This window comes from Mus musculus, chromosome X (assembly GCF_000001635.26).
Source record: "Mus musculus strain C57BL/6J chromosome X, GRCm38.p6 C57BL/6J".
Lineage (NCBI taxonomy): Eukaryota > Metazoa > Chordata > Mammalia > Rodentia > Muridae > Mus > Mus musculus.
This window is the reverse complement of record NC_000086.7, coordinates 151,820,759-151,835,526: the sequence shown is the minus strand read 5'-3', so window position 1 is coordinate 151,835,526 and position 14,768 is coordinate 151,820,759. Positions and strand designations below refer to the sequence as shown.

Sequence of the window (14,768 nt, the reverse complement as noted above, 5' to 3'; positions counted from 1 at the left end):
AAGTAAGTTAAAATGGCAAGGTAGTATTATTTTTTCTGGTAGTGTTCAGGATGCAACCCAAGGCCTCATGCATGCTAGACAAACAGAGATATTCCTCCTAGTTTCACAAGTTACTATAGTTAACACTTTGTATTAACTGGACATACTTATTTGGAAGATCAGAACTGCTGAACTGGTCACAATGATTTTTTTCCTGAAATAAAGAAAATGCACAAAGCAAATTTGGATACTCACAGCTTCAGTAGGTGTCTTTTTCAGTTTAGTCCTGTCTACTTTCATGTTTTCAGTTTTCTGATTTAAGATCTGCAAAAAAAAAAAACCAAAAAACAAAAACCCCAAAGTAATGAGAAAATAAAGTTACAGATATTCTACAGCTCTACAGTCTTAGAAATACAAATATTAGATGAAGAGTATGCAAGATACCTAGTGTAACACTGGAGTTATGTTAATTCGATGATATGGTTATTAGACAGAAAATGGCAGAGTATCTTTAGATAAAACTAACCAACATTCCCCGTTACAATAAACCCCAAACCAAACTAAGCCAAAACAAAAAAGCTTTTTTTCTTCTCCTATTATAAAGATTTCAAACTCTTTATTGACACAGTTAAGTATGCAAGGTTTTTCGATAACTTGGGGTGGAAAACTCACTATAAGCCTCTAGTTATGGGGGGGGGGGGTCTGGGAATTTAGGCAAAATTTTAAAGATGTACACAAACATTTAACATTATTAATCTATATTGCATGAGTAGGTACAAAAGTGAAAAATCAGAAAGTACCAAAAGCCCCAATTAAGATGTTTAAAGTTGTTATTTAAATCAAATTACTTTATGTGTGTGTTTCGTTCACATGTATGTATGTACATCATAGAGGCGTGGGGCCCAGAAGCCATTAGATATATTGAAAGTATAAGGATGGTTGTGAGCTACCATACAGGTACCAGGAAAAAGTGATCTTAACTGTTTTCTCTTCAGCTCTAGAATTGGTTTTTGAATTGACTATATAACTGCTAGAAAATACTGCAGACAATTACATAACAGAAGTTTGTGATTAAGTAAAAGTTATAACATGAAATATAGATCTACTGAATCAGACATCATGATTCACACCTGTAACTCCAGACTGGAGCAGAAGAAGGATCAATGGGAATTCATGGCTAGGCTGGGCAACAGATAATAAAAAAGCAACTAAATATTAATTTAGGTCTAAAGAAAATACTCGAGAAAGGAAATGAAAATATCACTTAATAATGTCTCTATCAGACTGCCTAAAGTCTATAGGACATTTTCTTAATTAATGATTGGTGTAGGAAGGTCCAGCCTACTACAGGGATGTGAATAGTGACATCCCTGGTGGTCCTGGAGTATACAAGAAGGCTGAGCAGGGCAGAAAGAACAAGCCAGTAAATTCTCTCCCTCTCCATGGCCTATGTCTGGTTCAGTTCACGACTTTAGATTCCTGTTTGGGTTTCTTCCCTGACTCCTTTTAACAATAGACTGTATAATGTGGACGCATAAGCCAAATAACGCCCCCGCCCCACTGTAATGTTAACTCACAGCTAAACACAAGGATTAAGGCTAAGCCATGTGATGGTTTTGGCAATGTGCCTTTTAACAGGAAGATAAATTATGTCTTTTTGTATGTATGTATGTATGTATGTATGTATGTATGTATGTATGTATGTGAGTGAGTATACTGTAGCTGTAGAGATGGTTGTGAGCCTTCATGTGGTTCTTGGGAATTGAATTTTAGGACCTCTCCTTGCTCTGGTCAGCCCTGCTCACTCTGGTCAACTCCACTTGCTCCAGCCCAAAGATTTTTATCATTATATGTAGTACACTGTAGCTGACTTCAGACACACCAGAAGAGGGTATCAGATCTCTTTACGTGTGGTTGGTGGGGTTTGAACTCAGGACCTTCGGGAAAGAGAAGTCTTAACAAAGACAATTCTTAGCTGGGTGGTGGTGGCACACGCCTTTAAATCCAGCACTTGGGAGGCAGAGGCAGGCGGATTTCTGAGTTTGGGGCCAGCCTGGTCTACAAAGTAAGTTCCAGGACAGCCAGGGCTACACAGAGAAACCCTGTCTCGAAAAAACAAACAAACAAACAAACAAACAAACAAATAAAAATTGAAAAAAAAAATCAGAGAATTCTTTTTTAAAAATACTAAGAAACAATGTGTAAGACACTACTAAAACTGTTCTGACAGTTTAACACAATCACTTTGGTAAGACCAAGTAATTTAGAAGGCCCCAAAATAGGTAACAGCCTAATCAGACCCATGTAATGCCTGTAACATTTAATAACAGATAAGTCCTTGAAGATACACTGACCAAATTGTAGTAAGAAATCAACATTTCTCCTACTATCAAAAAGGACACATGCACAGTGGTAGAGGTAGATTTCAGGCTCTTCAGAAAGATCTGGTGCTATTTAAGGTAACCAGTCATGAATACATACACATCCCAGGTAGCTTCTGTCCTAATTATCTGTTTTGCTTACATCTACTCAATCAATGAGTATTAAGGAAGAGATGGTTAAAAGATTAAGAATGTTCCACAGTATTTTATTTTAATGATAGGCACATTAAATATTATGTTTAAATATTAACATTTGAGGCCATGTCATTTTTGACATACATATAAATCAAAGTTAATATATTTTCAAATATTTATCACCCAAAACATTTGGTTTATACAGTATTTGAACATTAAACAACGTTCTCCTATAATTAATATTTAGGAATATGTAACTACAAATTCCCTTGTAAAATTACCTCATCATCTAACACAAAGGACAAGATTAACTCCTATCAACAACTTCAAAATACCTAAAATGAGGCCAACTAGATCCTGACAACAATCTTAACCATGGAGTAGAAACCATATACTGAACAATTTGTACACTTAACTACCAGGCTTTTTTGTTGTTGTTCTTACAAAAGATTTTACAGCTAACACTAGATCCCATTATTGGAGATACAGGTATATGTAGAGAAGCAATTAAATTGCTTCTGATATGAGAAGTAGCAATCTGCCCCAACATTGTACAACTCAAGTATATAATGGTGCATGTTTTCCCTTTAGAATGAATGAGGAACTGAACTCAGAGTGTACTCATCACTTTATTCAAAGACAATGTTGGAAGTTCTTGCCCTTAATAGTACAACACTAGACAGTAACGAGCACACAGACCAGAAAAGAACACAACTTTCCCTATTTCTAGACAAGTTTTATCTACATTTTTTTTAAAAAATCCCATATTTATAAAACACCTCGCAGAATGGCCAAGCAGATTTAGTAGTGATAAAAGTACTTGCAGTATAAGCACAAGAACATGAATACAGTTCACCAGAACCCAGGTAAAAGTCTGTAACTACAGTGTTTGGGGCAGGTGAGAAGAAAACAGATCCTGGGGACTCACTGGTCAGTCAGTCTACCAGAAGTAGAAAACCTCAGGTTCAGAGACTCAGTATTAAAAAATATGATAGAGAACAATAGAGTGACACACTCAAAGTTGAACTCTGCTTCTACATACATATGCACTGACAAATACTATACACGAGCACTCATAACATCCTGAAGATTCAACATGGTAGATGTCAAATCTCCTAAAATTGATAGACAATACACAACACTATTCCTACTCCAATCCCAGTAAGACTCTTGAGTAAACCTAAACTATTCCAAAATGTGTATGGGAAAGCAAAGGAATAACAATAGCAGAAACAACTTGGAAAAATAAAAATGTCAAATCACTATTTTTGACAATTCACATGTTTACATAAAAAATTTAGTTTGTAAGCCCCACTCCATGTCAATCTGCTCTTTCCCATTCCTGCTGGAACCCCTTCTTCCCAGCAAGACCACTCCTACTTTCACTATTTCTCTTTGTGTGTGCCCCACTGAGTTGAAATTAAAAAGCATTGATAGGAGGTTATTTGCTGAAGCAAGAACAATTCAACAATTGTTAGACTATTGCATAAAATGACATGCCACCCCCAACAATCCTTATCTTCCCAACAGACAGGAGTAGGTGGGGGTGGGGAGGTGTTTGTCTTGTCTCATGGGTTAAACACTATTTTTGGAGACAGAGTATTGCTATGTAGGGTCAGTTAGTCCCCCTGTAGTGATAGGATAACAAGCATGCAAGGCTCAACCTAACCCTCTTGAGGGGTAGGGTCAAACAGCTTTTTATCTCAGCCATACCTCAGAAATTTTAAATTGCTTGTGTGTTCACATGCACCTGTGTTATGCATATATGCATGTGGAGGTCAGAAAACAACTTGGCAAGCGCTAGTTTCTTTCCTTTCACCATGTAGGGTTGAGGGGTTAGATTCAGGTTGTGAGGCTGGTTCTCAGTTTTTTGTTTGGGTTTGAGGGATTTTAATTTTTGTTGTTTTAAACGAGAATAAAGACCTGCTCTGGCTGTCCTGAAACTCACTATGTATACCAAGCTGGCCTTGAACTCTGAAGACCCACTTGCCTGTTTCTTGAATGATAAGCTTAAAGGCATGTACCACCATTAAATATCAGCTACTAACTTTTCTGGCTTTTTCAAACACGGTTTCTGTTTATCCCTGGGTGTCCTAGAATTCTTCTAGGTAGACCAGACTGTCCTCGAATTCAGAGATCGACCTATTTCTCCTCCCAAGCACTACTTCTGGCCAGTCACTATTTTTTATATTAAACTTTAAGCTAAGAGATACAAACCATTCATTTATGGTCTCCAACATATTTTGAACTATGCACAAATTGTAGAATTGCTAAAATAGTTAATGAGGTACTGCCTCATATAAATTTTGGGGGTATGGAGAAAAACACCTAAAAGTCGACTCTCAACAATTTTCATATGTCCATTAACTATTGTCATCATGGTGTATAATGTTCCTAGAATTCATTCCTCCTAAACTGAAATCTTGTATTCTTTGGACAGTATTTTCCAAACCCCTAGCAAATACTATTACTACCACTCTATACCATTTTATACATTAAGACACTATACATGTATACACACACACACACACACACACACACACACACAGAGTAGTACTGACTGAGAGACATGTATATCATTAAGATAGATTAAAAACCCCAATATACAAATACACCCAAGTGACATCAAGGAAGCATTGTCAATAAAAGTTGTCAGAACAAGAATAAATCCATATACAAAGTGATAATCTATGGCCCAAGTGTCACAGCTCATATAAATTAATTCAAAGAACTAGAGAGATAGATCAGCAAATTGTGCTGCTCTTGCAGAAGACCCAAGTTCGATTCCAAGCACCCACTTCATATAGCTCATAACCACATATAACTCCAGCCAAAAGGGATCCAAGTTCTCTTTTGGACTCCACAAGAACCTGCACTCACATACACAGTAACACACATGTATATATTCAGATAATTAATTTTTAAAAATTAACTCAAAATGTCCCAGAATTAAACAAAAGGTATATAAAATCCTATTGGGAGAAAATAATTACAAATCATGTATAGTACTTAGAATATATAAAGAACTCTCAAGCCTGCTTGCCTCTCCAGTCACCTTGAGGCTGTACTTCAACTTGGTATCCTGTTAGCCTCTGGCCCAGGACTCTACTCCATTTTCTTGTAGCAGACTGCTTTGGAAACTCCACCAAGTGACCTACCTCCCCTTGGCTTCCTGTTAGTGGAGTGCTTATCTGGTATCCTGGGCTAGCCCAGAGGCTGGGTGCCCCAGGGGTCTATTAACTGGGAATCCCCAGGGGCACAACAGGAGCCATGCTTAGGAATAACCACAAGTTCAGGCCTCTGACTCCAAAGGGACTAAGAAGACTATGATTAGATAGGTCTCCAGCCCCAGTGGCACCCAAGGATCCCTGAGAGACTAAAGCTTTGACTCCAGTGGTCTTAAAGGGCAATGATCCAGGTTTTGACTGAGGTTCCAGTGGTCAGTCGGTTGGTGTGTGTGTGTCTGTCTGCCTGTCTATCTGTCTCTGACACACACACACACACACACACACACACACACACACACACGAGAATGAGTATGAATGGTATTTCTAAAAATTCTGGGATACAATCAAGAGGTGAAATGTAAGAATTCATGGTGTAGAAAGAAGGAACAGATAAAATCAGTAGAAACACAGGCTATTTATTGGCATTATAGTACAAGTAGATAAAACTACACACATAAAGACATATAGAAAGAACTCCACATAGACATGACCAGAGAAGAAACTCCATGATACATTAGTCAGGATGTCAAAAATACAAAGTAAATAAATATACTAGAAGTAACATGAGGAAAATATCAACTTACGTACAAAGGCCAAAGAAATATCAGACATAGCCCAGACTTTTCATCATCAAACAGAAACCAACACAAAGGAAGTAATGTCTTATCAAACTCTGAAGTAACTGGGAGCCAAGAATGTTAGCTAGCAAAGTTTATCTTTCAAAATGATGAAGAAATAAGGATAGTTCAAGACAAACACAAATTATGGCAATCAATAACAACCAAGCTAGCACTTTGAAAAATTCCTAATGAAATATTATACCCTATAGGTGGAACAACAATATGAACTAACCAGTACCCGGGAGCTCTTGTCTTTAGCTGCATATGTATCAAAAGATGGCCTAGTCGGCCATCACTGCAAAGAGAGGCCCATTGGACTTGCAAACTTTATATGCCCCAGTACAGGGGAACACCAGGGCCAAAAAGGGGGAGTGGGTGGGTAGGGGATTGGGGGGGTGGGTATGGGGGACCTTTGGGATAGCATTGAAAATGTAAACGAGGAAAATACCTAATTAAAAAAAAAAGAAATATTATATAAGGTGGACGATAGACTCCTTTATAAGATTGTACACGAAAGTGCACAATCTATGAAAAAATGGGTGAATTAAGTAGGCTGGGAAAAGAATCAACCATTTATAATTGGAGCCTCGAATTTCATAAAAGAAACAGCAAAAGGCATAAAAAACACATAGGTCCAAGTACAATAATAGTGAGAAACTTCAATATACCACTCATTTCTATAGGTGTTCTGAAATGAAAATGGGCAAAGGAACTTCAGATGGAATCAACTTAACAGATACATTAAAAATATTCTACCTAACAGAGAATATGCATTTTTCTCAGCAGTACATGGAACCTCCAAAATTGGTATCATAGAACAAAAAGTCCCAACAAATACAAAATAAAAAGAAACCACACTAATTCCTTGTGTCCTATCAGAGCATAAAAGAATAAAAGCAGAAAGAATTCTACAAGAGAAACTACAAAAATATTTGGGGACTAAGTGATACATTTTGAAGTAACAGTGTGCTATCCAGGAAATTCAAAGGGAAATTTAAAATTCCTAGACACCAACAAAATGAGAACAACCTACTAGAACCTCCCTTCTGAGACACAACCTAGGCAGTCCTAAGAGGAAAATTTATAGTACTCATATTAGAAAGTGAGAGATGTGGGGGTGGAGGGAGATCCAGTGAAGGAGAGCAGTGGGGAATATGGAGCCTGAAGTGGCCACCTCCTGTAGCCAGGCAAGACTCTCAGTGGAGCAATAGAGTCACTAAACCACCCACAAAACTTTCAACCCAAAATTTATCCTGCCTACAAGTAATGCAGGGAATGGCCAGCCAATGACTGGGTCAACTTGAGACTCATGCCACGGGCAAGCAACAATCCCTGTCACTATTAATACTCTGTTATGCTTGCAGACAGGAGCCTATCATAACTGTCTTCTGAGAGGCTCCACCTAGCTAACAGAAAAAGATGCAGACCCAGAGCCAAACACTGGATGAAACTAGGGGAGTCTTGTAGAAGAGTTGTGGGAAGGGCTAAAGGACCCAGAAGGGATAGAAATTCCATAGGAAGACCAACAGAGTCAACTAACTTGGGCCCTTGGGGGCTCCCAGAGACTGAACCACCAAACAAAAAGCATACAAAGGCTGGACCTAAGTCCCCCCCCCATATTTAGCAGATGTATAGCTTAGTCTTCATAGGGTCCCCCAACACTTGATGTGGGTAACCCTGCCTGCTGCCTGCTTGGGGATCCTATTCCCCTGTCTTATCTGGCCTCAGTCGAAGAGGATGCACCTAGTCCTGCAGTGACTTGAGGTGCCAGGGTGGGTTAGTACCCAGAGGGGGACCTCCCCCTTCTCAGAGGTGAAGGGGAATGAGGTATGTGTGAGGCAGGACTATGAGAGGGGAAATGGGGACAGGGGACTATGATCAGGATGTAAGGTGAATGAATTAATAAATGAATGGAAAATAAAAAGTGAGAAATCTCAAATAAATAATCTAACAAAGCACATTAAGGCTTTCTAAAAAACTGCAATTCAAAAGCCAGTAAATGGCAAGGAATAATGAAGACTGGGGAAGAGATTAATAAAATAAACTGAAAGAACAATACATTAAAAAAAACAATCAGGGCTGGTGAGATGGCTCAATGGGTAAGAGCACCCGACTGCTCTTCCGAAGGTCCGGAGTTCAAATCCCAGCAACCACATGGTGGCTCACAACCATCCGTAATGAGATCTGACTCCCTCTTCTGAAGTGTCTGAAGACAGCTACAGTGTACTTACATATAATCAATAAAATAAATCTTAAAAAAAAAAAAACAAAGATTTATTTAAAAAAAAAAAAAACAATCAAATAAAATTAGATTCCTATCTTTCTCTTTATACATTAATCAGTCAGAAATTGATCAAAGACCTTAATTTAATCCCCCAAGCTCAGTCAGACAGAACATTCAATGTCCAACCATTTCCAGCAAATCTTATGGTTTTGTACTAAATAGTCCATTTTACATATGTACCAGATTTTCATTATCCATTTATCCATCAATCCATCATGATGGACATATAAGTTGATTCCATTTCCTTGGAATAATAAATAGAGCAGCAATAAACATGGGAGTGGAAATATCTCTACGGTAGGATATGGAGTTATGAGTATATGTTCAAGAGTGGAACGATGGGTCATCCGGTAGTGTTTTTTTAATTTTTTGAAGCACTCCCACACTGGTTCCCATATTAGTTGTATTAATTTGCACGCTAACCAGCAATGAATAATTGGATAATTGTTTTGTGTATTTTTACTCTATCTTCTGGTACTTGGGAATGAAGTACCCTATTTCATTCTTCTTTCCCTATTTCCTTTCCCTCAAACATCTGGATAGGTAGCTATCCTCATTGAGTGAAATGGTATGTCAAAGTAGTTTTATTTGTATTTCCTTGATGGCTGGGATGTGAATACTTTAAAATTGTGTTTCAACACTGGAGAAACGGCTCAGAGGTTAAGAACACTGGCTGCTCTTGCAGAGGACCTGGATTCAGTTCCCAGCACCCACATGGCAGCTCACAGTTGTAACTCCGGGGGACTTGGCTCACTTCTGGCCTTCAAGGGCACTGGGTGTGCATGGTGCACATACACACATACAAGCAAACAGTCGTACACATAGAATAAGGTAAAGACATCGCTTAAAAATCTACTTACAAAATTGTGTTTCTTCTGAAAACTGCGTACTCAATCTCATCATTCAGATGTTGACTGCAAGTTGTATTTGCTTAGTGTTTACGTAATTCTCAGTAAATCTGAATATAAACCTTTTATCTGAAGTATACCTTGTAAAGACTTTTTCCCACTCTGTGGGCTGTCAATGTGCTTTCTTTATAATTTTATTTGCTGTGTAGCAACTCTGTAATTACATATTTAGTTTGCTGATACTTGGTTCAGTTACTCTGCTCTTAAAATTCTGTTCCAAACTTGCTATTTACCCCCAGTGCCTAGAAGGGTATTCCCTATGTTTCTGACTGAGTTTGGAGGATTAAAGTCTTTGATCAATTTCTAGCTGATTAATGTGCAAGGTGAAGGATAGGATTTTTGTGTATTGTTCTTTCAGCTTATTCCATTAATCTCTTCCCTAATCTTTATTCCTTGCCATTTATTGGTTTTTGGATTGGCAGATTTTTGAAACCTTGATGTGCTTCAAAAGATTGAGATCTCTCACTTTTTTCTATTAATTTATTTTTAAGTATTTTTAAAATACTTGTTTATGGGAGGTCCAAAATAAAGGTAAGTAAAAGACACATAGATTGGAATGTGTCTTATCATTTCATCTATGTAGAAAATCCAAAAAATACACCCAATAGCCACAAAGAAAAACTCCCTCCTGAAACCTCCAGAATACAAGGTTAATGTATCAATTACTCTTACATATGCTACCATGAACAACTGGATTTGAAATGAATACCATTTATATAAGCAGCTTAAGAATACTTAAATATGTTCAGATCTAGGAGGAAAACTACAGATCATTAATGCGGTACTAGCCAATGGGGGTGGGGGGAAGAACAAATCAATGGAACAGAAAATGAAGCCCTAAAATAGCCCCATATAAATTGGTCAACTCTGACAAAGAATCAAAGTCAATATATGCATGAGAGATTTTTTTTAAAAGGTACTGGAATAGCTGTGCACCCACATGCATCATAAAAACGACAAAACAATAAAATTCCACATTTTTCAGAAAAGGCAATTCAAAATGGATCATAGACCTATCTACAAAATGTAAAATAATACATCTCCAAAAAGAGTTAGATGATACAGGTTTTGGTGACGATGTTTCAAATTATAAACAAGGGTATCCATCCAAGAAAAAAATATTAATGCATTCTCTTTTAAATGAATAAAAAAAAAGCTAGCTAGCATGGAGAAAATATTTGCTAAAAAAGGCATCAAGGTAACTAGGACATGGCTCACGATGAAGTGCTTGGTTTAATCCAAAGTAGCAAAAGACAGAGTAAAGACATAGAAAACAATTATTAAAAATATAAAAATACACAAAGAAAGCCAGGCGTTGGTGGCGCACACCTTTAATCCCAGCACTTGGGAGGTAGAGACAGGCAGATTTCTGAGTTCGAGGCCAGCCTGGTCTACAGAGTGAGTTCCAGGACAGCCAGGGCTACACAAGAGAAACCCTGTCTCCAAAAAAACCAAAAAACACAAAGAATAGAGAAAGTCAACAAAAATAAACCAATAAAAATTTTAATGGATACCTTACCAGAGAGGATATACAGATAGAAAATTAACTAATGAAAAGATGCTACACAACAAGAGACTGTGATAATCAGCACTGAGATTTCACTATGCCTATTACAATAACCAAACCCAGAACACTGACATCAGAATGTTAGCAAGGATGTAGAATAAGAAGTCCCTTAGATTGCCTGGAAGATGGCTAAAATGGCTTTAGAGAACTAAGCATATTCATAAAATATAAGATATTATTTGCATTGTAACTGTCAAACTTTGGTGTATATCAGACAAAGGAATATTTAGTACTAAATGAGCTATCAAGAAATAGATGTGGAAAAATCTCTGGTTACTGAACAAAAGAAGTCAATCTGAAAGGCCAGATATAGAGCCTTTAATCTCAGTACAGAAGCAGATGGATCTCCAGAGAAAATGAACAATCGAAATGTCAACCTGATTTTAAAACAAACCAAACAAAACAGACTACTCTAATTATATGGTATTCTGGGAAAATATTGAGACTACTGATTGCCAGGAGTTAGTTAATAGAGTACATAAGATTTTTTAATACAGTGAAGTCATTCCATACGATAGGTTAAATACATGCTATTTTAAATATAGTCAAGACCCCCCAAATTCCTAATGCCAAGGGTAAATTCAAATGTAAACTATAGATAATCTTTGGATGATTCATTAACTGTAACAAATATGCCATTCTAGTAAAGGAATGCTGATAATGTGGAATCATTTACAGTGGGGACATACAAATTCTTTGAGACAAATGTTTTTCTACATGGCCCTAACTATCCTGGAACTCAGATCCACATACCACCCAAGTGCTGAAACTAAAGATACATGCCAATACTGTTCAATTTCTATGTGAATTAACCACTTAAAAAAATCTTCCAAAGAACAAAGTACCAAGTACCTTACCCACTAAATAAAATAAATATATGACCACTTTGCTGTTATTTACCAAAAACTGTAGATGAGATCACTGGTAAAATATTCCCAGAAATAAGCATCTGGCTCTAATTAAAACTGTTTTGACTATAGATACTATATTATTCAAGTGTCAAGGACAACATAAAAGCCAGGTAATGCGGGAAAGCAATTTATTGAAAGAGTATCTAGTAGCTCAGAGAACTGGAAGGAGCCTACATCTACATTCGGAAAATGGTAGAATTTAAGGGAAGCCAGGTAACCATATCCAAGGGAGGGACACAAAAGCAGTTTAGTTGGGGTGCTTCTGCTGCCAATACCAGACTTTAGATGCTGGTCGAAGCAGAAAGACCTGTAAATCATCTCAGGTCCCAAATTCCAAGTATGAGCATCTGATATATGCTGCTCACCAACACACATGAGGAGCCAAAACAAATAAATGCTCCCTATAACCAGTGAACAGCTAGTCTGTTTTCTATCACTCAAGTGCAAGAAATACTAACAGTTAAAAAAAGAAATGAAAGATAGTATGTCCTTGAGATATCAATTAAAATTCTGAAGTTCTGTTCTCAGTTCAAACCTACTATTATAACAGGAAGGAGAATATTTACTTAGTGTTCATCATAAGCCAAACAATATCCTGTATTTAAAATAAATGTTATGAGCATTTAAGTACCCTGCCAGGCTGACAGACATACTTAATGATTCTAAAAACAACTTTATTTAAGGAAGGCACACAACAGTGTTTTCAAGTAGTGCTTATTTGGTATCTAACAATTCAAGCATTCTAAAGAATATACTTTGAAACATGTCAGTTAGAGACTTGATGTATTATTACTTCATACACAAATATTCTTTCAGCCCAATTTGTCCCTATTTCCAGGAAAAAAAGGCCCACAGGAAAATCAGCACCTTGTTTGGTTAGCGAATCTTGAGAGACTAAATTTTAACTAGTATACAGTGTCACAAATAAAGAGAATAGTGATTGGGGAATGGATTCTATCTTAGAGGCCAAACAAATAAAAACTCCATTACATAGAAATTCCCAACAAAAAGAAGATAGTTTTTAAAAACAAAATTCTGGAAATGTTTTGCTTATAAGTATCAAACTTGTTCAAGTGGTTCTTCTTAAATTTTGCTTGAGAAGATAGAACTATTAAGAAAATGGAAGAATTGGGGTGTGGTGGCGCACGCCTTTAAATCCAGCACTTGGGAGGCAGAGGCAGGCGGATTTCTGAGTTCGAAGCCAGCCTGGTCTACAAAGTAAGTTCCAGGACAGCCAGGGGTACACAGAGAAACCCTGTCTCGAAAAACCAAAGAACAAAACAAACAAACAAACAAACAAACAAAAAAACCCCAAAACCAAAAAAAAAGAAAATAGAAGAATTATTATTAACCACCACCAATGCTACTACTTAAATACTTTTATTTAATCATCTATTTTTTCCACTTCATCATTCTCCCAACCTTAATTTACCTTTGAAGTTTAAATTTCGTTTACATCCAGAACAAGTGTATACAGCTAAAGTACATGGAGTAAGGAGCTGGAGAGATGGCTCAGTGAATAAAAGTGCTTGTTACAGAAGTCTGATAGCCTGAGTTCATATCCCTGAACCCACAAAAAGCTAGGTGCAGTATTGTTTTTATAATCCTAGCAGTTCTGTTCAGTGAGAGACAGAATAAGAATTGCCTACTACTTAAGTGGAAGATAACAGATTCCTGGAAGTTGTCCTCTGACATACACACAAACACACACACACACACACGTACACACACACACACACACACACACACGTACACACACACGTACACACGTTCTCGTTCTCTCTCTCTCTCTCACACACACACACACACACACAGAGAGAGAATATGACACCGAGGACACCTGTAGTTCTCAAATAGGACTCAATAGAACTTGCGTGCATGGGTAGATAGCATTTCTACTCAGCATGGTCCAAGGATAAGCAGCACTGATGAATTTCTGGACCCACTTGTAAGTGAAAAACCAGAATCTGTATTTTAGTTAAGATCCTTAGATGGTTTCTATATTAAATTTTAAGAAGCACAAGGACAAGACTGGCATAGTGGCATAGACCTTAATCTTAGCAAGCAGATGCAGGCATATCTCTGTGAGTTCAAGGCCATAAAAAGAAACCTGATCTTTAAAAAAAAAAAAAAAAAGAAAAGAAAAGAATTAAAGAAAGAAAATGCAGCACCAAGACAGAAGGATCTTGGCTTGACTTGGAGGCCAGTCTGCATGACATAGCAAAACTCACTGAAAAAGCTAACATAACTGAAAGAGTCCCCATAGTACCTGTGACAGTTGTGGGTACAAAACAATTAAGCTTCTCATTATATTCACATAATAATGAGTACTTCCATGAGTTTTGAATAGCACAAATACTAGGATCATATTCTACCTAAACTCTTAAATCTTTACTAGGAAATTTCCACTTCCCTTGACAATTAATGAGAAAATATCTACCACAGGGTGAGTACATTGAAAAACAAACAAAACAATATCAAAAAACCCACCGAACAGAACAGTTGCACACAGGGATTCAGTTATTAAGATAGTACGCACAAGACATGCGCAAGCTCCTATCAGACAAAATACCAAAATGAATAGTAGGAGGTAGACATGAAACTCTACCAACTAACTGAGATGCTATTGGCATTTGATAGCTGCTAGGAGAGTCAGGTTTCTTTTATGGTGGGTGGGTAGAGGTTGACAACACTCCAGGATAGGCCCCACTCCCAAAAGTAGCTGGGTAACACAAATTAGACTCAATGAGTGTTAA

General features: G+C 37.3%; 1 protein-coding gene across 38 annotated transcripts in view; it reads right to left on the bottom strand.

Moving 5' to 3' along the window:
* Positions 1-14,768, bottom strand: part of Huwe1 (HECT, UBA and WWE domain containing 1) — a 134,633-nt gene that overhangs the window by 99,891 nt on the left and 19,974 nt on the right. For all 38 annotated transcript variants that reach the window (XM_030251448.1, XM_030251434.1, XM_030251447.1 and 35 more), the window contains one exon: positions 235-303. Coding sequence is in view for 29 of the 38 variants with exons in the window: in XM_030251434.1 (XP_030107294.1) it covers positions 235-279 (45 nt within the window). In the remaining 9 variants the exon portion in view is untranslated. The remainder of the gene's footprint in view (positions 1-234; positions 304-14,768) is intronic.